Genomic DNA, 24,746 nt, shown 5'->3' on the forward strand with positions numbered 1-24,746 from the left:
TGCTTAGAAAAGGGGGTTTGCTTACCCCCCCTTCCTAGGTGTGCATCACATCGAATACCTTATAGTGAGTCCATGTGCTGTGGCCCGGCTTGACGGTGCGGTGCTCGGCGGGGCACCTTTCTGCTTTCCGTACAAAATTTTGAACCGCACTTCCGATTCCGAGACCCACCTTCACCTCCGATCTTCCGTTTCCGCAACATGCACATCAGCTTCAGCAGGATGGCCCGCCACCTGGGTCTGACGTCGGCGCGGATGCAATGAAGAACGTGAACGGCCCTGTAATAACCGAGACTAGACGAGATCCACTCACTAATAAGACTGTTCTTTCTTGGAAAATCGTACGGGAATGGTGTTGAACGCCGGGGAATTCCAAGGAACCGCCCGGGAGATGGTCAGTAATAGAGTTAAGAACATGGACTGGGATTCACCTCCCTTGAGACCTCGGATTATAACATCATGGGCACAATTTCATCAAACAGACGGAGGATAGGTACAACTTACTTTCCCACATCTTACACTTATTTACGGATTAGACACCATATCTTATTGATCATCACCTACCTTACGCAAATTGTACCGAGATACCCCTGGATACCCCTAGTGGCGTTTATCAAAGAACACTTATGTCGCCTCACGCTATCCTTCCAACGACTGCTGTTCTGCTAGAAGAGGAAGATCTTCTCAGGACCTTTCACGTCTCCAACAATGCTTTCCTACCTTCAAAAGCTCCGCTCAAATTTCTGACGCATCCATCTTACGAGCCCTGGGAGCAAATAATAGCTCAACTACCACAACTTCTCAGGACTAGGTGTTTGCGAAATCAGGTCTTGCAGCTTCCCATCATCTCCGTAGACCATCTAAGAAGCGAGTTGGAATGGCGACGAGCATATTCCATCCTCGCCTTTCTAGCTCATGCTTATATATGGGGCGGCGATTCTCCAGAAGAAGTGAGCACCCCGAGCTTCGAGCGTGCGAATCAATGCTGATACAGGTATCCAGGTGCTTCCGCCAGCGTTATCCATTCCCCTCCTGGCTGCATCTCGCCGCCTTGAGCTCCCCCCTGTCGCCACGTACGCCGCTCTGAACCTCTGGAACTACGATGTGACTTCCTCAGGGGCTTCGCCAAGCGACCTAGACTCTCTGACAGCGCAGTTCACATTTACTGGCACCGAGTCCGAGTCGTGGTTCTACATGGTCTCCGTGGCGATGGAAGCCCTCGGCGGCCCAGTGATACCGACCGTGCTCCGGGCCATGAAAGCGATCCACGTCCACGACTACGCAGCCATCACAACCGCGTTTGAGTCAGTAACCAGCTGCATCCGCAGCCTCAAGGCAATGCTGGAGCGGATGCACGAGCGCTGCGACCCCAACGTGTTCTACCATGACATCCGCCCCTTCCTCGCTGGCAGCAAGAACATGGGCCATGCAGGGCTGCCGCGCGGGGTGTTTTATGACGAAGGCGACGGCCGCGGCGAGTGGCAGCAGTGGAGAGGCGGCAGCAATGGCCAGAGCAGCCTGATCCAGTTCCTGGATATTGTCTTGGGGGTGGAACACACCGCCGACCGCCACAGCTCGCCGCACGCGCCCGCTCCGGGCGAGAAGCAGACGCCGAGCTTCCACGAGGAGGTGCGGACCTACATGCCCGGTCCGCACATGAGGTTCCTGCAGGCAGTCAGCCGCATGGGGAGCCTGCGGACGTTCGCCCTGCAGGAGGGCGATAGTGAGGAGCAGAGAAGGTGCAGCGAGGCTTACAAGACCGCGATCGATGCCATGACGGAGCTGCGCAACGCGCACTTGGGGATCGTGACGCGATATATCGTCCTACCAAGCAGGAAACCGAACTCGAGTGGAGTCAAGAACCTTGCCGGCGTCTCGAGCAGCATATCCCAAGAAGGGCAGGGGAACGGGGCGAACAAGCTCACTGGAACTGGAGGCACAGCTTTGATGCCTTTCCTGAAGAAGGCACGGGATGAGACCATTGCTGCTATTTTGCCAGCTCATTGATTGCATAGCGATACATAGAGAAAGATAAGAGACCCGATTTGCGAATGAGTTGGTGGAAGTAAGATTACGTGAGGTGTAATTAGTGCTTGAGCATTGAAGACCAGCGCCTCATTGTGCATAAGCAATCCGGACGAAGTATTTTGGGATAATTCTTTTCGCATTGCAACCGACCGGTTGTACAGAAACCGCACCAGAGGGTATCTAATAGAATCTACTCCAAGTTGAGCCGTATGTACAAGTTTTATACACATAGTAAACATTATCACCTCATCTCGAAAATTGTCCTGAGCTGTGTTGCCCTCTCTCAATCATTGAATTTTCGCCTTTCCCTTCTTTGATGTGTACCATGAGCGCGGGATGATCTCACTTTGCACGACCAGCTTCGACAGGCACCAGAGGTAGCAGAGTGCGAACCCAGCCGCTCCTAATCCAACGTTGATGACAACCCATAGATCTGGCTTGTCAGGTGGCGGTGTGAGGAAGGCTTCAAGTATATGCCATGCAGCTATAGCTAGGTAGAAGCTGCCATGCACGAAGAAAGTTGCCCACTGCGCGAAAAGACTTGACCCTCCCTGAAAGTAGGCGCTCAGGGACGTGGGTGGCAGACCTAGCAGGTATGCCCACAGTAAGCTGAGGACAGTATAGGGAACACGAAGATCAACGCGTGCCAGGAGTGGAAACATTGTCCAGCACCCGAGCAAATTTGCAAATCCGACCCACGCTCTTGTATCCGATCCGAGGCCTTGACTGCCCGCTAATAGGAGTGTCATTGGCATCAGGGGTAACAAGACGCTCTTTTCGTGAACTTGCCAGCTGAAAAGGAAGAAACCCCAGGCTGTCGTCGCAAATGCTACCGGAAGAAGCTCTTTCTTCGGCTTGAAGAATAAAATGATATTCGGCGGGATGATAGATGCGAGTGTGGCTACGAGAGCCGCTTTCTGAAGAAGCTCTACGGGATACTGCCGTAACTTGACGACGACATTGATAGCACACCAGAAATTAGCGACCTTGTCTTCGAACAAGCCTCGTGCGAACGGGAAGACACGGTGAACCATCTGGACCAGCTGCTGGACGACTGGGTAGTATATAGCTCCGGTGTCGAGATAATCCTGGAGCCACAGGAAGATGGGCAGTGGTGCGGGAGGACCATCAATATCCGGTCTCGAGTCAATGCCACGGCTTCGATCGTACAGAGAGCCGGCGACAAGCGGGAGAATCAGAAGAACAAATGAAATGACGGTCACTACTGCAATTCCCAAGAAGCGACGAATGTTGACGCGAGGGAAGATACAGCTGCCCAGCAGAAACGCAAAGGCAGAGAAGGCGTAGTAAAGGGCCATCTGCTTGAACCCAAGAGCAGCCACAAAGAAGAACGCCGCCCAGAGAAATCGATTTGCGAGGATGCTGTTGAAAGTCGCGACCACAAACCCTAGCATGACCGTGTTGTATTGGAAGTGGATATGATCGATGAGGATGATACCAGGTTGCATGAGAATAGCAACAAGTGCAACTGAGGCAGTCCAAGTGCCGACACCATTCAGTCTGCTGAAATGCCGTACGAACACCACAACGGCCGGGATGTAGATGAGGTATTCCGAGACAATAACCGTCGCCCTCATGAAGATCTTCAAGTTTGTATCCGCAGAGCCTCTGGATGTATACAGAGCGAACCAAGACGGATCAATAAACGACCCGATCTTTCCACAAACCCAGCTATGATATGCCGTCAAGGGTGGGTAGTCGAGCCCCCACCATTGTAGATCGTAGAAGTACCATTGAGAGACGGGGAGCTGCGTGGTGACTTCCATCCAATGTCTCTGCGCCTCGTAGTCTCCGAACATGGGGGGCTTTTGGAAGCCTAGAACGAGGTTAGCTTTTCCTTTGCCTCAATGGCGCATTGCTCTTCAGATGGCCTTACCTGAATAGCCCCATAGTCCAGCTGCCCATCTGAACAGGCCGACAACCATCAAGACCAATGGCAGCACCTCCCATTGGGATACAGAGCCCCTAGCTGGCCAGAGAAACGCAGCAAGTGGGAAGGTTGGGGTCCTCACCAGGCCCTCGTTCTTGGTGACCACAAGACTGCCGCCATCGCCGCCGTTCTTCTTGGCTTTGCTCCGGGGCTTATGGGATGAAGGACGTGGGCCAGCCATGATTATCGATGCGACGCGACGGAAGGCCGGAGATGCAAGCTTTCAGCATTGAAATGCTGTTTCTAGGCGACGCCAATTAGCAAAGTACCGCGACAAAAGGAAAGCTTGACATCAACAGATAACAATCTGCCTTGCGCATGTGGAGGGACAGCAACGATCGAGCTTCTGATGGGAGCACCAAAATAAATTGGCAGACGTGTCTCGGATCGGAAGTGACGGCGCCCGATTGGGTGGCTGCTTGCAGCTATCCTAGCAGAAGGGCCCCACCACGACAGGGTTCTACAGGCACTTGGGACAGTGATGTCAGGGAGCTAGAACAGCCCAGCCGCCTGAGATGCGCCTGGGTTACAGAGGCTTGACAGCCTTACCTAGGTACAATCCACAGGTCGTGTCATTGAATGCCGCTTGAAACATGCCTGCGCAAATCGAAGCTTTGAGCCGCCTGCCCGTGATGCCAAGCTTCCCTAGAATGCCCCTCCTCACAGGGCATTTCTAGAGTTTCTGATTGTAACTTGCTTCTGTCTAGATTCTCAGTCATAAGTCATCCTCGACATGGTCAGTCCACAGCCTCTCTAAGATGCCATTTCCCTTCGTGCTGCCTACAACCTCGGCCTTCTCCTTCTCGTCAAGCTTCAGCTGCGACTCGCACCCCTCCCTGCCCCTCAATGCCAGCACCTATCGCGGGGTAGTGCGCGACACACTCAAGAAGCACAAGCGCCTCCCTCCACAGTCCCAGGCGCCCAATCTCTCCACTCTGGTCCAGAGCGTCAACAGCTACCTCCCGTATCTGTTCGCCGTCGATGCTGGCCTCAACCGCCTGACTATCCATGGCGAGGACATCAGTGTTCGCCTCAAAGCCCCGCTGAAGCTCGAATGGCGGCCCGCCCTCTCTGCAGCTATACCCGGTAAGGAGAACGCGCGGGTCAAGCTCCAGACGCTCGAGCATGAGGTCTTCTTCGCGCTCAGCACGCTCGCCAATGCGCACACGCTCATGGCCCGGGTGGCCCTGCAGCCGCTGTACCTGACCACCACAGCCCCGATCGGGAGCACAGAGAGGCAGACTGCCATCGCCGGCGCGACTAGGCACCTACTCGATGCGGCCTCCGTGTATGACTACCTGGCCACGCGCGCCGACCACCTCGGCCCCGGCACCCCCCCGGTGCCGGCACCAGACATCGCGGCAGCGACGCTTCGGGGCCAGAGCGCACTCGCTCTTGCGGAAGCCACCCTGCTGGCCGTGCTCAAAGACGACCCCTATCCGGCGGTAGTGGCGCAGGACCGCAACTCCAATGACCGCGAGTGGATGTACAAGGCGCCCGACATCCCCAAGGTGCGGGCGCATCTGTTCGCGCGCCTATGTCTCGCTGCATCAGAGCATGCCGCAAAGGCACACTCGCTATGCGCCACTGCGGCGGCTGGCAGGCAACGGCTTAATGACGGGTTCGTGCGCTATCTGGAGGATCTGCGGCGAACAAGCCGCGCCAAGGCGTGCCGGTTCTTTGGCATTGACGCAGAATTGGGTGGGCAGACAGGCGCTGCCATCGGCTGGCTGCATGCTGGACTTCAGGAGCTAGGGGTCGAAGTGCGGGCAGAAGGTAAGAAGAGCTCCGGCTTTAGTCGCTTCAAGAAAGAGTGGTCAGAGAAGAGGGAAGACAAGAAGGTGGAAAAGGGGGCGAGCTGGGGCGCTGATGGCGGCAAGATGGAGGAGACACGGGTCATCGAGTTTCTCGAGGCGAAATGGACCAAGCAAAATGATACGGTATGTTGTTCTTGTGTAAGGCAGTGTGGAAAGGGGCAAAACTAATGCAAGACAACAGATGTTTACACAGACAATTTCTGGGACGGGGCCATTGCTGGCACAGATGCCATCTGGCAGGGAGATTCACTCATTGAAGCCCTACGAAGTTCCAGTGTTGGATGCGCGTATCCTGGAAGCGATGCGTGCACCTCCTGACAGGAGTGACGATTATGATGAGGCTAGGAGTTCCGATGAAGAGACACTAGTTGAAGACCCAACACCTGTTGGGGCCTATCCAGGAACCCGAAATGAATATGGTAGTAGCTCGTCTTATTATTGACGAAGTGCTAGCCAACGGTATATCCAAAATAATAATTTTACAAGGATGTCATCTCTGCCTCGCGCCCTCTAGGAGGCTTGCCTGAAATAGTGCGCCTTGCAGCCTCACACGCACAGTATTGGGCTCTGATTTGCTGTTAATTTAGGTCTCATTCCCACCAGATTTTGTGATCTCACTGTCGCTTTTCTCAATCTTTGTAGGAGGCGCCGGTGCCTTCCTTTTTGGCTCTTGTATAGCCCCCCAGCGTGTATGTGATGGTCCAGCTTCATCTCCATTCAGTGGAAGTCCTGGATGGGCCTCGATGTCGAAATCGTCACCAGCACCGGCCTCTCTCTCGACCTCTTCGAGCTCCTTAATCATGCGAGTCCTCTCGTCTATAACGAGATCAAACCAGAGAAGCTCTGCCTTCTCTTTCAGCTTGAACTCTGCAACCTGGATCTTGAAGGACTCCTCCAGGCAGTGCATCTTGTGGTCCATGAGCTCTTCCCTGATAGCCTGCTCCTCCTCGACTGTGAATCGATACTTCTCTATTTCTTCGTCGCGCCATTTCTTCCACGCATGATACCGTTTGTCGTTCTTCTTCATATATGCGCGCATCGCGGTCTCAATTTGTTGCGCACCGTCTTCTTTCTCAGCCCAGTATTCTTCGAGTTCCTTTCTGTACTCCGCCTCTAATTTTCGTTCGAAGACAACGCGAGCATGATAGCTACGCTCCCACTTCAGTTCCTTTTCTGTAATTTTCGAATGTGTGATAGTCTCCAGCTCTTGTCGTTGCGCATATTGCTTCTTCTGTAGACCATCTTTAGCCTCCTGTGCGCGAACGTTGAGGAGATCACGCTCGCGGTCGTGCTGATATTGAAGCATGATCTTCTGAAGGCTGTTGAGCTCCTCGAGGGTGTCTCTGAGCTCAAGGTATTTCCGTCCCACAAACTCCTTGTACCTGCGCTCCCGCTCCTGTCGTGCTAATTCCTTCTTGCGCTCTTCCTCCTTCTCCAGTTCCGCGATCTGCTGCAGCGCTTCCTCCAACTCTCGTGCTTCCCTGAGCTCTCGCTCTTGCGCCTCCAGTCGTTGTCTGGCTCGGCGCTCGGCGATTGCTTTGATAACAGCCAGCTGCTCCATCGTGCAGCTACAGGACCGCCAGATCTGACCGCATACGTAGCAGAACTCGGCGCCGCAGCGACATGTCATATGCTGGCAAGCTTCCTTATGTTCCACCAGCATCTTGCAGCGATAACAGCGCTTCCAACCCTCTTGGCGTGCAATGCGCTGTAATGCCGCCATGTCGGCGTTGTTGGGGCAGTCCATCACATCCGGATGTGCTAATTGCCTGCACTCCAAGCAGGTGAAGTGACCTTTGCTGCACCGGGCTTTACGAAACTGCTTCTGCATCTGTGACTTTTTGATAAACATGCTGCAATCTGGTTGTGCACAATAGATTCTCTCATCAACTGGGATGGAGAACTCTTCTCGACACTTCTCATACTTCTTCTTGAGCTCACCAGAGACATGCTTGAGGACGGTCTTCGTAGGTATCTCATTAAGACAGCATTTCGGTGGCCACTGAGCCTCATTTTCGACAGCATTGGCAACGAGACGTTCGAAGCAATCTTTGCAGTAGCTGTGGCAGGTAGTCTTGATAACTTCCTTGGGTTGGAAGTCCTCAAAACATGATATGCACTCGCTACATCTTCTCAGCATGGAGTTGGAAGACACAATATGAGCAACCTCATGTACTTACATTGTCTCGTCGTGTTCCTGCAATGAGTGCAGCCTCTCTCTCAGCATAACTAGATGTTGGCCTTCTTTGCTGCCGCTGGCTAAGGGTCCGGTGCTGCTGGCGGCGACCCCCTGAGAACTGGTTTCGATGCCCCGTCGACGGAATAGACGCTTCAATATGAATGGTCTACCGCCACTTTTGTCGGAGCCATCAATAACAGTTGATGCAGATGCTGCGAGGGAGTCATTGCTCTCAATGGGCTGCTCGACGGCGGCCTCTTCTTGGGCATTTTGAATCGTCGCTGAAGCCAAAAGTTGCTCCTTATTTGCCTTGGCCTCTTGCTCAGCCTTTTCCGCCTCTTCGGCCCTCCGTCTCTCGTCTTCCTCATGCTGCTGGCGTCGTTGCTCCTCCTCCGCCAAAACCTGCGCCTTGACGTTGTCGATTGAAGACTTGACGACACTGGAGATGATCTCAGAGTTTACATTTGGGAGCCTCCTTAACGCTTCTGGAGGCTCATAAGCACCTATCTCAGCCACACGATCTTGCTCGACCACTTCGAAGGGAGACGTCGGTCTCGTGGCTGGCCTGTCGCTGTCCGAGTGTGCTAGCTGCCGTCTGGTGTGATCAGACCCCTCGCCGACTGCTGGTGCCTTTCCTTTCCCTTTTACGTCCCGCGACGTAGGGCTTGTGCCGTATATTGTGTCATGGGAGGGTGATCTATGGAGTGAGGGTGCAACGCTAGTTACATTGACTATAGGGATGGAAGTGGTCGCGCTCATCGCGCCACTCGCCAGTGGATGCCCTTGGTCGGTCTTTGTCAGCACCGGACGGGATACCTGGGTAGACGTATAATCATGTGTTCTTGCTAACATTGCTTAGAATACAAAGTAGAACATATCGTCGAATCAAAAAGAATGGAAGAGTTAGCTAGGGCAATAGCAGGTCCATCGTAGAAGAGTTATAACATGTTGTGAAGAGATATTCCAAACAAGAGTTGATTGCGCTGCTTGATCTTTTGGCTAGAAACGTAAGGTTGCCGGCCTTGACTGTCAGGGGAAGCAGCAATCGTGTTGTTATATGAACCATCACGCTCTTTTAGGGAAGGAGTCACGCAGGAGACGCCGAAGCTGGATTGGCATCATCTTACCGTAACGAAGCTGCACAATGCGCTAGCTCGCTCGTTGAAAACGCACCACTAGACAGCTGGGCAGACTGTCGGGTGAAGTAGTCACTGCACTGCATGAGTATGCCTCAAGCGAGGGGCCGGGAGGCGGAGTTGATTTAGCATGGTAGAGTGTGTTGTGAAGATGACCCTTTAGACACCGAGATTGAGCCCACGTGGGTGCAGGCAAACTGCTCCTATGGTTGTGGCAGTCGGTCACTAAATGAGGCCAAGGCGTCTAGCGATACGGGTGCTTTTTCAGCCTGCCAGCGCCACACTCTTGCTTTGCTATCAACCTGGAAACTCGAAGCAGATTGCGGGCGCTGTGAATAAACGAAGTCTGAAGGTAAATTCATGTATTAAACGCGCGTTTATAGGTTAAAAATTACAAGATACTCAATTCCCTGCTGCAAACTAGGTGACATGTACAAGATCCATACGCTTCCAGGTCTATGTGTCGGTTGATGATATTGGAAATATAACTCACCAACAATCTCTCAGCTTATCACACCTATCCTCCTAACGATAAATCAGATGTGATCATTTTTGACTGATTCGATGTCAGAGGCCAATCGATCACAGCTTGACTTTGCGACTCAGTCTGATCTTCTCTCCATAGAGGAAGAAGACCCACGGAATAGGCAGCATGGCCACTGCCAGAAATCCCAATAAGCTATTGCCCCATCCGAGACCAAGCGAGTTGTATAGAGGTGGTCCAGCCAAGGGCAAGAAGGCACCGCCAATAGACCGGAGGAGAGTGTTTGCGGCCAGGGCGGATGCCGCAGCCTCAGCGCCAAAGCAGTCAACAAGGTACACCATTGACGGCATCTACAGGGAAACGGATTTAGTTTCGTATCCTTACGTGTCGAGGACCAACAGATAGCTTACCAAGGTGAAGACAAAGCCAATACCTATGTTGAAAGTGCCAATGATGGGCACGATCCAGTGAGTCTGCTTGTCGGCCGCCCATCCATACCAGAACATCCCGATTGGAATAGTTGGCGCAAAAGCGGCCATGAGCGGTAGCCGGTCCTCAGGCTTGGACCGGCCGTTCCTAGTCTCTAGCCACTTCATCATCTTGTCGCCCACCAATGCCTGTATAACAACAGCGCTGAACATGCCCAGTCCCATACCAATATACGACAAACCGGACATCTCCACAGACCACCCGTACTGCCCCATGAAGACCGTGGAGAAGGTAGTGAAGAGGAGAAACAGCAGGCCGAAACAGTATGCAGCGTATATCGAGATTGCGAAGACAATGGGAGAAAGGAAGAGTAGCTTCAGTGGACGCAGAATGCTCCGGTCAAACTTGAACTTCACGGCCGGTACCGCATTTACATTGTCTTCGCCTCTCTCCTTGCAGCGCCGGGCCTCCCTCCGGCGGAGAATGACTGGGCCGTAGGTCTCGCGGAGAAACACGACACCCACGAGCATGAAAATGCCAGTCTAGGATAATTTAGTCGCTGCCTCACAACCGTAGTGGTGTATAAATTAGAACCTACCGCAATGGAGAGGATGCGGAACACCCATCGCCAACCGGCCCTCTCCGCAATGAAGCCGCCCATGATGGGTCCAATCGTTGGTCCTACTAGGGGCCCCATCACCAAGAGAGCCATCCATTTGCCTCTCTGGCTCACTGGGATGACATCCGCCAGCGTACCTCCACTCATGGCCAGACCGGCAGCGCCACAACATCCGCTGATGAACCGGAAGGCCATAAATGCGCCCACATTCGTCGCAAAGGCGCTCCCGAGGAGGAATGCCAAGAACATAGTGGTAGAGATGCTGTAAATGGGCAGACGACCGTAGAGCTCTGAAAGGGGCGCCCAGATGAGAGGGCCAAACGCGAAGCCGAGCACGAAAAGAGAGATGGTGAGAGAGGCAACAACATGACTTGTGAAGTGGAAATCTTCCATAACGAAGCCAGCTCCCGGGGCATACATCGTTGCTGAGAGATTGCTATACCATTCATGTCAGCTCATGTGTGAGGGGTGGGTGTTTGAGGGATATGATGGTACTAACACGAGGAGCAGCAGTGAGGCGATGAGGATTACTTGGCCGTTACGCATACTGGCGGACCAATTCAGTGGGTTGTCCGGATCGTCTGGTCCATCCCATTGTAGACCGCCGCCAGCGGCGCCTTGTGCCATCGTAGTTGCCGCCTTCTCTACATCACGATCCCCATTCGCTGAACTGTCCGTGGGAGATGCATCATGAGCATCTCTCTCCATAGCTGTAGTGGACGACTTGTCATTATCACTGAGTGCTTCTGAGGTGATGTTAGACTCGGATGCCATGGTCGCGAAGCCTGACTACAACAGCACGGTGGATTGAAGTTAGGGTGAGCAAAGCACAATGGAAAGGAAGCGCGTCGTTTTCGTCCTTTTAAATAGGGTATGTGATCAAACTCCTCAATACATTGTTGGTAGGCGGACTTAAGCAGCAGGCCGCCCGGTACAAGCAATTTCGGAAGCTGCGTCTTGGGCCGGTGCCCTGGGATGCGGCATTGCCATGTTGCATGCCTCCGGTAACTCCGGTCCCCTGCGAGTTTCAAGACATGTCTCCAATGCTCCGGGTTATCTACTCCCTCTCGACAGTGTAGTGTCAGTCGCCGTCTTCATCTGCGTATCCGCAATAATCCCGGGGTTGAATGCCTCATCATGATCTCGACTCATTGATTACCTATGATAAATCTGTATGATCCCACCGCGATCGTCGTGGAATGATATTCATCTTGGGATCATTCGGGGTAACATCGCGCGGCGTGATCCCGCGTAGATTGGGCGGGCTCATTCGAAAGACGGAGAATCGGTGCCACGGCAGTGGGAAAAGTGGGGCAGATCGGAACGTCGGTCCTTCGGCGGTCCACAAAAGCCATGCTCAGGGCCGCTTGCATCGCCGGTGTGATCCGGCAATTGCGGCGTAGAAATTTGCCTGGCATGGGATCTGTTCTTCGATAACAGCTGCTACAACACCACACAAGCACTTGTAGCGAATCGTTGAATCCAGACAATGTCTACTTCTGGCGCTTACGCTGACACCGCAGAGCAGCCGCGCAACTGCTTAGGGTGCAAGCAGCGCAAGGTCCGCTGTGACCGTCGCCAGCCCTGTTCGACCTGCACTGAACACAACCGGCAATGCATATTTCCCGTATCCGGGCGTGCTTTGCGGCGTCCCGAGCCGAAACCAGGGACCAAACGCCGCAAGGTCGTGGAGCGGGCGCAGCTTATAGAGCGGATTCGCCGGCTGGAGAATGTTGTGGATGAACTAGTCATGGAAGTCGATCCTAATAAGCCAAAGCCCAGTGAAGAGAACCAGGGAGGCCTAGTCGATTCTTCAGTCTCAGATCGGGCCGCAAAGAAGCTCGATCCCGATGGAAAGATATTGTCCTTCAAGATGACTACCACACAGCGCTCTATACGAGAGGCGTCCAGCCATGTCCAGGGCCAATTTTCGAAGCCACTACCCCAGACCAATGATCAGGGCATGATACTGCCGGAAGATCAAGGCAGGGTTTATGTTGGTGACTACTTCTGGGCAACGCTGCAATGGGAGGTACGTTTTCCCTTCAACTTTTGATGAGTCGTTAATGCTGATAGCTACTGGCGTACCAGGTCAGACTCATTCGCGAACGTCTAGAAGGAATAGAAGCCGAAGACAGTGAAGAGGAACGGGAGTTAGCAGACGTACAGCTTCCTGATATTACTCATCTTATGAATCCTTCGGAAAATCGCCGCCGTCTCTCATCAACTTTTACACCAATGGCATCGTCCTTCCTCTTGCGCAGCCCAAGGGGTCGTCTTTCCACTTCAGAGAATTTACGACCGCTACCTTCTCAAACTCAATTTATATGGCAGATATATGTTGACAACGTTGACCCATTCGTAAAGGTTCTGCATGTGCCCACCATGACAAAGGCGGTCCAAGAAGCCATGGGCAACTTTGCAAATATGGATCTCCACATGGAAGTCTTGATGTTCAGTATATCCCTAGCTGCCATCAGGTCGCTTAGCGATGATGATGTAGGTAACTACATTTCATGACCAGATGCCCTCTTTCCGCTTATAATCAAACACGGTCGGCAATGCTAATCAATTTACGCAGGCAAGCATTAACTTCAATGTTCCAAAAGAAGATCTCGTCCAACGCTTCCAGGTCGGGACTGAAGAGGCTCTTTCTCGGGCGGAATTCACTAATACTACTTCTCTCATGGTCTTGCAAGCTATTACCATCTATCTCTACGCGACTCGACCATTTCAGACCACAAGACACACCTGGTGCTTGACAGGCTTACTCGTTCGATTAGCAATATCTCTGGGTCTCCATCGTGACGGCTCCGCCTTCACTAGCATGTCACCTTTCGAAGTTGAGATCCGGCGTCGAGTGTGGTGGCACGTTTGCTTCCTCGATTTCAGTGCCGGGGACCGTCAGGTCTCTGAAATGTCAGTGCACGAAGCGCTGTTCGACACGCAGGGCCCGCTGAACATCAATGACACGGACATATGGCCCGAAATGACGGAGCCACCACAACCCAGGGTAGGATACACGGACATAAGTCTCACCATTATCCAAAAAGCAACATGGCGGCAAGGCAAAGCAGTGAAAGAAGCGATCTCAAAACTGTCCGCAGACCGCGAAAACCATGACTGGAGCACCTTAAAGAGGTCGACCTTGCTACACGAGTTTGAAAAGCGTATTACAGACGAGTTCTTCTCTCAAGGTTTTCAGCCTGACATACTGCTTCGACAGATGTGTCTCAGACTATTGAACGTGGCCACTCGGAGGTACGAGCTTTTCCTAAGCTCCGCGCCCCGGCCGATTTTGTCACCACCTGGCACTAGCTTACGAGAAGACGAGCCATACCAAAGGGCTCTAAATATCCTCGAAGACGTTTACGCGCTTAAAACCGACTTGTCGTACAAGCGGTGGACGTGGAAGTTGAGTGGCTTCGTTGAATGGCAGGCGCTTGCTGTCGTACTTAGTCGGCTCTATGTAACTCAATGGACATCGTCGGCAGAAGAGGGCTGGAGAGGGTTAACGAGATACATGACCACACTCGCTGACATCATACGGCAAGAACCACTTTGGAAGCCGATATCCCGTCTGCTTGAAGGAGCTCAGAGAAATCGACTTCACCAACTCAATAAAGAGGCGGAGACTGGTTCGCCTGAAAGCAGACCCCAAAAGCCCGAGTTAATTGGCTCTCAGACTTCTCACAGCCTACATACGGCCACATCAAACCTATATAGAACTGCCAATGCTGATTTTCCAGTTGATCTAGATCCTAGCTCGGTGTCAAGTGGTTCCCAAGATCAGGCCTATGCAAATGCTTCTCCAGGCATAGGAGAAGTGAACATGTCCGCAGAACTAGCGTATCCCATAGAACTACTCAATTGGGATGGGTTTCATGAGCTGCTTTAGATAGGTAGATGGCTAATGTACGAATATGCTACTCAAATCTTTGTAAATATCTCTAAGTTTCCATCAGTAAATTCTCGTGAAACACCCATGTTTCAGTCTAAGACTACCGCATAAGCCGCAGTTCTCGTTTGTTTGTTAGGGGTAGGTAACCCAAGCACTTGGAGCACATGCCCTGAATACCGAATCAATTGTTCCTGTAGGCTGAGAGCCCAAACATTGTCCACGGCTCGATGCTACAACACATCATTCAGAGTTTAGATTCCTTGCCAGATGCGAACTCGACCTTATTCGTGCAGCTGCCTATTCCCTCGAGGCTGACTTGGACGACGTCACCGTCCTTGAGCCAGAGCTGTGGCTTTCTGCCCATGCCGACGCCGGAAGGGCTACCGAAGCAATTAGCGACTAAGTTCCCTTTAGACTTTGACTAATGAACACTCACGTTCCAGTGAAGATCACATCGCCGGGCAGCAAGGTGGTGCCTTGGCTCAAGAAGGAGATGGTCTTCTTAATGCTAAAGATCATGTCCGCAGTGTTGCTGTCCTATAACATGTTTTAGCACACATATCAACGCCTGCGCTTCAGCACGGAGGATTTCTACCTGCATAGTCTTGCCGTTCAGCTTAGTGCTGATCTGAAGGGTCTGAGGGTCCTTGATCAACGAACTGCTAACGATACCGGGGCCGAACGGAGCCCAGCCGTCGAAGCCCTTGCCAAGAGACCACTGGCCGCCTCCGCGTTTGATCTGCCAGTCACGGTGCGAAACATCATTGCCAACGGCGTACCCCAGAACGTATTTCAGTGCCTCAGATTCTGGCACATCAGAGCACCGCTTTCCAATAATGGCTACGAGCTCACACTCATAATCCAGGCCAGCACCCTCCTGCGCTAGCTTATGAACGGGAATGGGATCCGAGGGACCGGCCAACGAGGTAATTGGTTTGTACTGAAACTGTCAGCAGGGATATTAAGCAAACGCAAAGGCCATCTTACAAAGAGAACTGGATACTGCGGGATGGCCATATTCGACTAGCGCATGTCAATATTAAATCAGAAGCCCAGGAGTCGAAATCGATTGGGCCCACCTCTTTCGCATGCAGGGCATAGTTCAGGCCGAGACAGCGAACCGTCCGGACATCCTCCGGTGCAAGGGGCGCAAGCAGTAGCCGGATGTCGGCAATCTCATCTGTGACTTCATGCTTTCCGAAGATGCTTCCTGTCACGACACGTGCCTGCTTGGCCTTTGAGATGTCCGTGACACCCTTGGGAAGGATGGCATCGCCGTAGTAGGTACGGCCGTCCCTGGCCAGGAACCGAACAAGGCGCTATCAGCTCCGATCAGTACCGTGCTCAGCATGCTCCTTGATGATGATACTTCTGCTTACCGAAAAGGCTGGCATCTTGCGATTGGTTTATCTCGATAAGTCAATTGGATCTTCTAGACGATCAAGATGGTAGTTGAGCAAAAGAATGACTCGCTGCTTTCAGTTTCGCATTTCCTCGACAACTGAGGAGCCCCACGTCGGGCGAGTCCGTTTGTTTCGGCGATAAAAAAGCCTCCCCTGCGCCGAATGCGGGGGACGATAACGGCATCATTTGCGCAGATGCGGTGCTCCGCCAGTAACTCTGGAGGGAGCTTAGCTAGGGGCGTGGCTTTATGACCCCCCCTGTGGCGGCACTAATTTCGGCAGAGCTTTGACGCGAGCTTGCATAGCCGGAGAGCTTGTCATCAGAAAAAAGTTCATATTCTTCAACCAATCAGTATTGTCAAGTTGTCACGACTGACACTTACAACCACTCGCGTTACCTGCAGCTGTATTATACTGTAGAGTAAAACGACAATGGCGCGGTTGTCCGGACTCCAGAAAGAGGTGCTTGCACTCTATCGTCAATGCCTCCGAGAAAGCCGTAAAAAGCCACAGGTGAGCTGCTTCGCAATCTGAATCTGAAGTACGTGCCGAGAGACTTATATTGTGACAGGCAACTCGGCCACACTTTGAGACCTTTGCTAGGTAAGACTGAACTCTCGTCAAGGAGTTTCGCTCAGTTCATATTGCAGCGGCCATAACATCTAACGGTCAATGCTTGGCAGAACTGAATTCGACAAGAGCGTAAGCATCGACAAGCGCGACTTTGCAGCCATTGAATTCCTCCTGAGGAAGGGTCGCCGCCAGCTTGAAGTGTACTCGACTCCTGGCATCAAAGACATCAAATAAACAGTAAATCGCTCGTGCGTCGACACCTGCTCCTTCCGCAATGGCCCGATCCTCAGTGTCAGTCCCTCGGACTGTTCAGATCCTTCGACATGGAAGGTGCTATTGGTACGCCGGCTCAGGCACCTGACAGTCAACAATGTCTTCTCCGAGTGTCCTCGCCCTGGGGACTCTTGTTTTCTGCATCGTCCTAGGCATCGACTTCGCCCTCAGCCTCATTTGTACCTTTTTCGCTCGCTTTTTTGGAACCAGGGTCTTTTTTGGAATATGCACGATGCCCACATTCAACTTATCTTAGAAGGAGAGAAGTCCGCACCGTCGGCCGCAGATCAGACTCGTCCCTGGAGGACTCGTCAGCAACAGCGCGCCGAACCTGTCCACTCCCAGGACTGGGAAAGTCCAAGAGAAGACAGCGAGCCCTGCCATTGTCAAGCTCCGCCGTGCGCAGCGTGCTCTTGGCTGGCGACGCCGCGCCAGTAGAAACAGCAAAGTGAGGGTGTCTTTCCAGAGATCCGCCACGAAGACCTCTATCCATCAGAGACCCTCGCATAAGTCCTCTGGCCGAGCCAGTCAAAGGTGCAAGTTGTCAACTCCAGCCGAGGAATGGCTGAGCTTACAAGGTCTTCCCGCTGCTAACGAGCTACCGCCCATCTTCGACACTGGTCGTTATCCACAATTGGGTCCCTCCGTCAACCCCTTCCCGCACCATTCAAGGCAGTATCACCCTGCATTGATGCGTATGTCCAAGGTCACTCGTCTAGTCGACGAAGAGGATTCTCGATACTCGCTCATGCAAGTTCCAATGCCATCAGGACTTGGTAAGATCTCTTTCTACAGCCCAGAATCTTAACCGAGACCCTAACATTTCATGCATAGTGCCTCATGCCAAGACAAAACCTGAATATGCTCACGTCGGCCAACTGGATGGGGCTGTTTCAGATTCTTATCAAGCACCTGAGCCGGCAGAGAATCGATGTGATGGTGTCGCGTCAATTCCATGTGTTGATGGCAGTCATGAATCCAAGGACCCACACGGCGTTGCACTCAGGGATGGCTGTGAGCAAAAGCATGACTCTTCACAGTCAAAAAGGGAGAAGCACATGGGACTCGCAGACCCGGAGGCGTGGGAGTCTGTCAGGAGAAGCTTATCGCAGCAGCAGCGCTTGTCTTCGGTCATCACATCGCCAAAGCAAACTGAGTTCCCTCTTGAACCTTTCGCCTCTCCCTCTCGAACATCAAGTCAGCGCAAGTCCTTAGATCGCTTCACAAGACAATTAGAGAAATATTATCTGGCTACGGGCGGCGAATGCAAGTTACCTATCTCAACCCCTACACTCACTGAATCCCGTGCATCAGTCCACACAGTTATTGAATTCCTTCCGTATCACTCAGAATTCCAGGCAGCTGGCTTGGCTATCACATCTGAAGAACAGACCCCGGAGAAAAAGAAGAAGCAAAACAAGATGAAAAAGCCTGTGGCTGATGAGAGCAAGCTGCCCCCTCTTTCAGATCGCTCGCCTCTAAACAGCAAGGAGACAGTCTCTGGTGGTGAAGCATCAAGCGACCAGCGCACGCTTCCATCTGCAATGGTCAAGGTTGCATCTGGCAACACTCGCTCCAACGTGAAGCCAATGGACATCGCTTCAGTTGGAAAGAAGACCACAAAAAGTCGCTTGCCTTGGTCACGGAAGCAAGACCAACCACTTCCCCCTATCCCCCCAGATGAAGAGGACAAGTCTAATGCACAAATGTATGCCCGCCTCAGATCGGTGAAGCCGCACGTACCTCCTGCTCCAACCGGCTATTGGGATGTTCTGGGGGAATTCGTCGCCTCGCCACCTACCAAAGACCCTACACAGTCGACGTCTGGTACCGGCGGCGACACACGACCGCCCAGAGCAAGTCTCGACAAACCTCTACCGAAGCCACCTGTATTTCACCGCCCCTTGCCCCAGAGAAGTGGTCGTCGCCACATGGAGAATACGTCGCAATGGCCCACAGCTGGGGTATTGATACATGATCATACTCCTATCATCCTAGAAGCGTCCAAACAAGCCGGAGCTGAACCATCATTAGTTCGATCTAAGCCGCCGAGCTCGAAGGGTGAAAGCTTGCCGTCTATGGGCGCAGACGGCGGCTCTAGCCTCTCTTCACAGCGAACCAGAAATATGGTAGTGAGACCACGAGGCAAAGGGCTAGTCCATGGTCAGTCAAAGTTGAATGGCCCTCCTGGCTTACCTTCGACTATATTAGAAGAACCTGTGTTCTTAGCTAAGCAGCCGAGAAGGCCGGCTCAAGGTCTCTCTCGACAGCATCACCAGGATCAAGTTGTCGCTCCACCACCTCCTCCTAAAGATCCTATTATCTCAAAGCTGGATGAGGCAAGCGTTGGTGCTGGCCCTTGCCAAGACGCTGCCCCGAAACTGCCGTGCACCTGGGAAGGGACTGTTGAATCCTCATCCTCCTTCGAAAAAGCTCTTGACGGAATCATCGAGATGCTGAACGACATGGATCACAGGAGACAGCAGGAGAGATTAGTCAACTTTGAGGCAGCACGTGGACTCAGTTCTGGTACCAAAATTTCGTCGAGCAGGCACGATGACTCTCCAAGAAAAAGGGCATATGAAACGCAGCCGAACAATTGCGATCCTTCATCGAACGTGCCACTCACTTCACCACCGTCGGGTTCAGACCTGTCACTTGACAAGCAACCAGATGTGCTCGGTGATTTGAGCTACGATGATCGTGACATCAACGACAAGGACGTCCTTCATAGCCTGAGGATGGTTGTCTGTGCTGCCTGTAACGAAGAGCTAGATGCTTGGATCCGAAGCAAAACTGGCCTGCGGTTGCGTCGCTTCCTAGCCGACCTCAAAACTTTTGAAGATCTACGGGAAAATGAGGAGCAGACCAAGTCGGTCACTTCAAAAGCCAGACCAAGAAGCACTAGGACTGCAAAGACGAACGGCCAGCGTAAGCGAAGAAGCCGGGTTGATAAGAGGCAAAGCCGTAGCGAAAATAGCAAACTGGCGGCTGCCCCTGGACGGACCTAGGCAAAGAAGCTGTCAGGCAATATCTGTTTCGGCGGCATGCATGACATTGGATTACAGCGATACGGATAGTCTGCCCTATTCTTATTTGGAGACATATTCCAGCACAGGATGTTATCAGACGAAGCTATTATTACCTATAATTACTCAGGCTATGTCCATATTAAGGCCTATTAAGACCTCAATGCATACAATAGAGTTCCACATTTTGTTTCTCCCTAAATCGCCGGTCTGTAAGTTCCCGCTTCCGAGATGCCCGATCTGCATCTCTCCACTGTTTCAATCGACGGCCGTGAGGCGGCTCGTAATATGCAGCTGACACACCACACAGAGTCGACTGTGGAGTGGGCAGTCATAAAGTTGGTGCTGGTTCATTTGTAGAGAGCAACGACAGTGGCCCAACGCGCTTCCGGTCCTTCCAGCCGTTTTGGTCTAGGCCGTTGGCGCCGGACAGATCAGCAAGACTTGCTGGTTGCTCGCTTGCGAGGTCAGAAAGACCGGATGGGTTTACATTACGCGATCAAGTCTGTCCGTGTGTATGTGTGTGTGTGTGGTCCGATGCGCAGGAGGATTGATCTGCTTTTCTCCATCTGATGTTGGTATCGATTCACCTAGCTCTACAGGAACGCCTAACCGGTTAAAAGGGAAACACGATCAGGACAAGCCACTCACTCCTGCTTGTCCTTCATCCGGGCGTGTGGGTCGTGGGTTGTGCGCCGCAATCTGTCCTTTGGTAGCGACGCAACACGCATCCCGCTCATCCTGTTGGTCCGCTGGAGGGCCCGGGCTAATCGGGATCCTGCCTGCGCAGTACAGTACAGTACGGTGCCTACTTTGGGCTGGGGTGGCTGCCTTCTGTGTTGCATGCATGGCCCAGATCGATCTCGCTGGCTGGCTGGAGGGTATGCCTCGCCAGTTATACATTGCACCTGCATATTCGGAGGGTGTCTAGGTAGTAGTTGGATGGGAACGGCCCGGCTTGAGCCAGACTTTCACGTAGCACAACCGGCACAGCGGCACGTTTGGTGATGAGCGGTTTGACTTGGAGCAGATATCCAACCTTTGAATTAAGAGTCTATCTACTAGAGCTAGACAGTGATAGCTTCCACCTCAAACACGGGGACACGAAGAGCCCCCGTAGACTCGCCGTATTACATGGAGTTATGATTTTGCAAACTGCGTTCTCTCATGAACCTGAAAGTAGCACAAGAGTCCCTTTTGATCAGTGTATAATAACTTGTAGACCGGTAGGAATGGCAGAGTAGGATTAGACCTTCTCGCCAAGAGTGGTGTGCTCCTCGTGGATCTGAGCCTCCTTCTCGACCTGGCGGATGTCGAGATGAGCCACAGCGGCTTGATCGCCATCGATAATCTTGGCCAACTCCTCGAGGGTTGGGCCCCGGGTTTCGACGTACATGAAGTAGACGAAGCAAAGTTCGAGGAAGATCCAGCACTGTAAAAGGTGCTATTAGCTTTGTGTGTGTGAAATAGCAATAGGCTATACTTACGGTGTAGATAAGGTAGAACTTCCAGGTGTGGTTCTCGAAGTAGTCGAATGCAACAGGGTTGGCGTAGGTGTTGAGAGTGAGAGCGCACTGAACGGAAATGTTCATGATCATCAGACCCTTGGCGCGCAGTTTGTAAGGCAGGATCTCAATAGAGTAGGCGACCAGAAGACCAGACCAGGCCAGAGAGTAGAAAACACCAAAGAGCCAAATGAAGAAGATCATAGCGTTGCTAGCGCCCGGCGCATCGTGCTCCTCGTAGAGACCGCAGGTCAGAGTCCAGAAGATGAACGTTCCAAACATGCCTCCCGTAGCCGCCAGGAAGAGTGGACGACGTCCAACTTTGTCGACGAGCAGAGCCATGGAGATGGAGACGAAGAGAGCCAAAGTAGTCTGACCAGCCGATAGACCGAGCTTCTTGGTCGAGTTTGTGACACCAGCTGTGTCGTATAGCTTGCTGGAGTAGTTGGAAATGATGGCATTTCCAGACCACTGGGAGAAGATACCAAGTGACAGTAGAACGGCAAATCTGTAACGGTTTCCCTTAGTACGGAAGAAGTCGCTGTAGCTGCTATTCGCCTTGCTCTCGATCTCCAGCCGGATGGTTTCCTTGATCTCGCGGTACTCGAACTGGACGGTGGGGTGGTTGACATTGCCATTGGCGTGGTACTTAGCAAGAATGGCAAGAGCCTCCTCGTGCCGGTCCTTGGCCATGAGGAAACGTGGCGACTCAGGCACCCAGTAGATGAAGATGATCTGGATGATTGAAGGGAAGGCCTGAATGAGGGCAGGAATTCTCCAAGACCACTCATTGTGTAGATAGTCAGTGCCGAATGCGAGCCAAGAAACGATGAGCGCTCCAACGTTCCAGAGACAGTTATAGACGGCTGTGAGACGACCACGGTGTTGAGGGTGGCAAAGCTCGGTGAGAAGCATGGGGGAAGAGAGTTGAGCCAGGGAGTTACCGAAACCTAGGAGAGCACGGCCGCCCATGAAAGCTATAGACTGTAAGAGAATGCCTGACAGTGGCTTTATCAGTGTAATTGCTTACTTCCAAGATTCTGGCAAGCACCCTGCATAGCAGCACCGGCAATCATGATCACACATCCAATTGCAATTGGGGGCTTTCGGCCCCATCTGTCTGCGATAATGGGAACAATGGGGATGGAGCAAAGAGAGCCAATCTGGTACAGAGCACCGAGGAGACCGAGCATAGAACCGTGCGGGTCACCGAAGTAATCCTTCCAGGAGTCGAAGTTCTGCACGGAGTTGAAGAACATGCTTTGATGGAAGGGTTAACACTTGGCCGTTTTCTTGCACTCGTAACATCTAGACAACTTACCCATCGTAACCAGTGGTGGCAGAGGCAACGCAAAGAACGAATGCGTAAAAGTACAGCTTCCGCAGACCGGGCTCCTTCATCCAGTCAACTTTTTCGAATTGAGGAGCCTCCTCTTGTGCGAGCACAGTGGCCTCCCTGTTAGGAGTTCGCTTGAAAAGCCCCATACTGATAACTTATAGCCGGTAGTTAGGCTAGGCGTACAAGAATTGACAAAATAGGATGTCAGCTTTGTATGTTTCAACAAACCTGCCAATTGCGTCTCTCGATCCGGACAGAGACGAACGAATATGGATGAGGCAGGGGAAGGACTCTTGAGAAAGACATGATCGGGGCCACAGGGTTAGATATACAAGATTCACCTGTAGCACGGAGTAGTATTGGAAGGGTACGTATACGGGCGACCGGACCGCAAACCTGAACCAAAGGGTCATATTACCAACGGGGCCAAGCGGTGCCAAGCGATGTAGAAGAGGAACCACAAGGAGGGTCTAGGCAAGGGTTTGCGTGACCCCAATTAGACTCCAAGGATGTGGATGAATTGAACCAGACCCCGGGGGCACAGGGGGCTAGGGCGGCAGGGAATTGAACAATCTGATCACCCGGCAGACAGACAACCCAAATGATGGTCTATGTCAGATTTAGGGACGCGTGGTGTAGTAGTAACCCAATGAGGCAAACATTGCTTGATCGCTTGAACCAGCGTGCGAGTTTCCTAAGGACAGATCGCCCGCCCTTCAGTCCGGGTTGAGTACTTGGTTTGACCTTCCCCGGAGTATCAGGAACTTAGCTCGACATTGAGCATTCCTCGATCAACGGATCATTGGAGCGGCACGACGTGTAATGTAGTCACGTCCTTCCGCACTAATGGGGAATTGTTTAATCCAATGGGGGGTCCCCGCAAGGTGTCCAGGCCACTCCAGATGTAGCGACTTTCCTGAATAATTAAGAAACGGAAGCTAGTCCTGAAAGCGAGTGTAACTTCTGCCAGGGGTATGGTCCCAAGCTATCCGGTGCTTTTTGCGTGCGTGGACAGGCGCCTGGCTTGGCGCATCTGATATCATCGTACAATGTATCGCCTGTTTTTGCCGCGCTTGCGAAAAGTACCATGTTGGGGACGAAAGAGCCCAGAAAATCGAAACCGGACGTCCATCCCTCAATCCCATCATCCAACAGTCTTGTAACTCGAAACTTGGCTCCGAAAATCACGCGGAATTCGTGGAGAGACCTCTTAGACCAGAAGTGGGTGGGCTGCTATAGTCAATTAGGCAATAATATTGAAGTTCATGGGCGCCGGGCTGATCGCCTTGAAACTCGTGGCATGTAGATGGGGGTGCATAAGGCAAGCACCCCTTCCCGTGCCACCCAATAAGCTGGAATAAACCAAAGAATGGACTGCTCATCTCCGTCACATAATAGCCATCGACTCGCCCATGAGTGGCCGACTAACGCTAAACCGCTGTTAGGTTTTCCGGACTCATGAGGAGAAGAAAATGGGTCAAGTTGTGCCAAGTTTGAAGAACATGTGAAAATCCCCAAGGCTAGCTGGGAGACTGCCCGAAAAGGTAGAGCAAAACCAGGTGGGACTAGCCCAGGATAACGATACGCTGCACAACCATCCAACTACCGGTACACAGAGATCTTGTAGAAGCCTAACGTGGGGAGATGGTTGGCGTCGTCGGTGGCTCCCGAGTGGTCCTTCTAATGAGGGCCGATTAAGCAACGCCCGCCGGAACAATTGCGCTTCTACTCCGCTGAGGATCCAAGCAAGACACAATGGCTTCGATTTGAAAAGAACCTAGCCCGTCAAGTTCCGCATAGCAGGCGTGACTAGATCAACTCTGAGAATAGCAAATTATTGTGCCCCAGAAAGCCCCGTAGTGGTAGGAATGTCATCCATGGGGAAGTGGAAGTACTCCTCCGCCAGGGTAATAAATGTTAGTTTGCCAAGGGTACCACTACCTCCTCAACAAGGCATTACTACCTTTGTAGAGGTTGATAGACCCATAACAACGGACAGGATATTCGAGAGCTTGATGAGTACTACGACATTCTGCATTGAGTATCTTCACCCTTTAAGAATTAACGTTTATTACCCTGGCAG

At 52.5% G+C, this 24,746-nt stretch overlaps 7 protein-coding genes across 7 annotated transcripts; 2 read left to right on the forward strand and 5 right to left on the reverse strand.

Moving 5' to 3' along the window:
* Window positions 1-388: 388 nt before the first annotated feature.
* On the forward strand, window positions 389-2,004 carry UCRPA7_8045 (putative indoleamine -dioxygenase protein; the record flags this gene model as incomplete). Its single annotated transcript, XM_007920564.1, has 2 exons — window positions 389-391; window positions 1,000-2,004. 2 exons carry the CDS (start codon window positions 389-391, stop codon window positions 2,002-2,004), a joined length of 1,008 nt encoding a protein of 335 aa, XP_007918755.1.
* A 657-nt stretch (window positions 2,005-2,661) lies between these two features.
* On the reverse strand, window positions 2,662-4,157 carry UCRPA7_8046 (putative glycosyltransferase family 57 protein; the record flags this gene model as incomplete). The annotated part of the gene is made up of 3 exons (XM_007920575.1): window positions 2,662-2,758; window positions 2,998-3,862; window positions 3,923-4,157. 3 exons carry the CDS (start codon window positions 4,155-4,157, stop codon window positions 2,662-2,664), a joined length of 1,197 nt encoding a protein of 398 aa, XP_007918766.1.
* A 577-nt stretch (window positions 4,158-4,734) lies between these two features.
* On the forward strand, window positions 4,735-6,120 carry UCRPA7_8047 (putative ph-response regulator protein palc protein; the record flags this gene model as incomplete). Its single annotated transcript, XM_007920563.1, has 2 exons — window positions 4,735-5,916; window positions 6,115-6,120. The coding sequence occupies 2 exons, from the start codon at window positions 4,735-4,737 to the stop codon at window positions 6,118-6,120; spliced, it is 1,188 nt and encodes a 395-aa protein (XP_007918754.1).
* A 256-nt stretch (window positions 6,121-6,376) lies between these two features.
* Window positions 6,377-7,456, reverse strand: UCRPA7_8048 (putative ibr domain-containing protein; the record flags this gene model as incomplete). Its single annotated transcript, XM_007920568.1, has 1 exon — window positions 6,377-7,456. The coding sequence occupies one exon, from the start codon at window positions 7,454-7,456 to the stop codon at window positions 6,377-6,379; it is 1,080 nt and encodes a 359-aa protein (XP_007918759.1).
* Window positions 7,457-9,690: 2,234 nt separating this feature from the next.
* Window positions 9,691-11,060, reverse strand: UCRPA7_8049 (putative fluconazole resistance protein; the record flags this gene model as incomplete). Its single annotated transcript, XM_007920576.1, has 4 exons — window positions 9,691-9,942; window positions 10,003-10,563; window positions 10,620-10,705; window positions 10,778-11,060. The coding sequence occupies 4 exons, from the start codon at window positions 11,058-11,060 to the stop codon at window positions 9,691-9,693; spliced, it is 1,182 nt and encodes a 393-aa protein (XP_007918767.1).
* A 3,725-nt stretch (window positions 11,061-14,785) lies between these two features.
* Window positions 14,786-15,935, reverse strand: UCRPA7_8050 (putative fumarylacetoacetate hydrolase protein; the record flags this gene model as incomplete). The annotated part of the gene is made up of 5 exons (XM_007920580.1): window positions 14,786-14,921; window positions 14,978-15,078; window positions 15,137-15,487; window positions 15,621-15,860; window positions 15,921-15,935. The coding sequence occupies 5 exons, from the start codon at window positions 15,933-15,935 to the stop codon at window positions 14,786-14,788; spliced, it is 843 nt and encodes a 280-aa protein (XP_007918771.1).
* A 5,130-nt stretch (window positions 15,936-21,065) lies between these two features.
* On the reverse strand, window positions 21,066-22,809 carry UCRPA7_8051 (putative hexose transporter protein; the record flags this gene model as incomplete). The annotated part of the gene is made up of 4 exons (XM_007920571.1): window positions 21,066-21,251; window positions 21,307-22,301; window positions 22,355-22,584; window positions 22,646-22,809. The coding sequence occupies 4 exons, from the start codon at window positions 22,807-22,809 to the stop codon at window positions 21,066-21,068; spliced, it is 1,575 nt and encodes a 524-aa protein (XP_007918762.1).
* Window positions 22,810-24,746: the final 1,937 nt, after the last annotated feature.

This window comes from Phaeoacremonium minimum (assembly GCF_000392275.1).
Source record: "Phaeoacremonium minimum UCRPA7 unplaced genomic scaffold PA7_03_scaffold_572, whole genome shotgun sequence".
In the NCBI taxonomy this organism is placed as follows: domain Eukaryota; kingdom Fungi; phylum Ascomycota; class Sordariomycetes; order Togniniales; family Togniniaceae; genus Phaeoacremonium; species Phaeoacremonium minimum.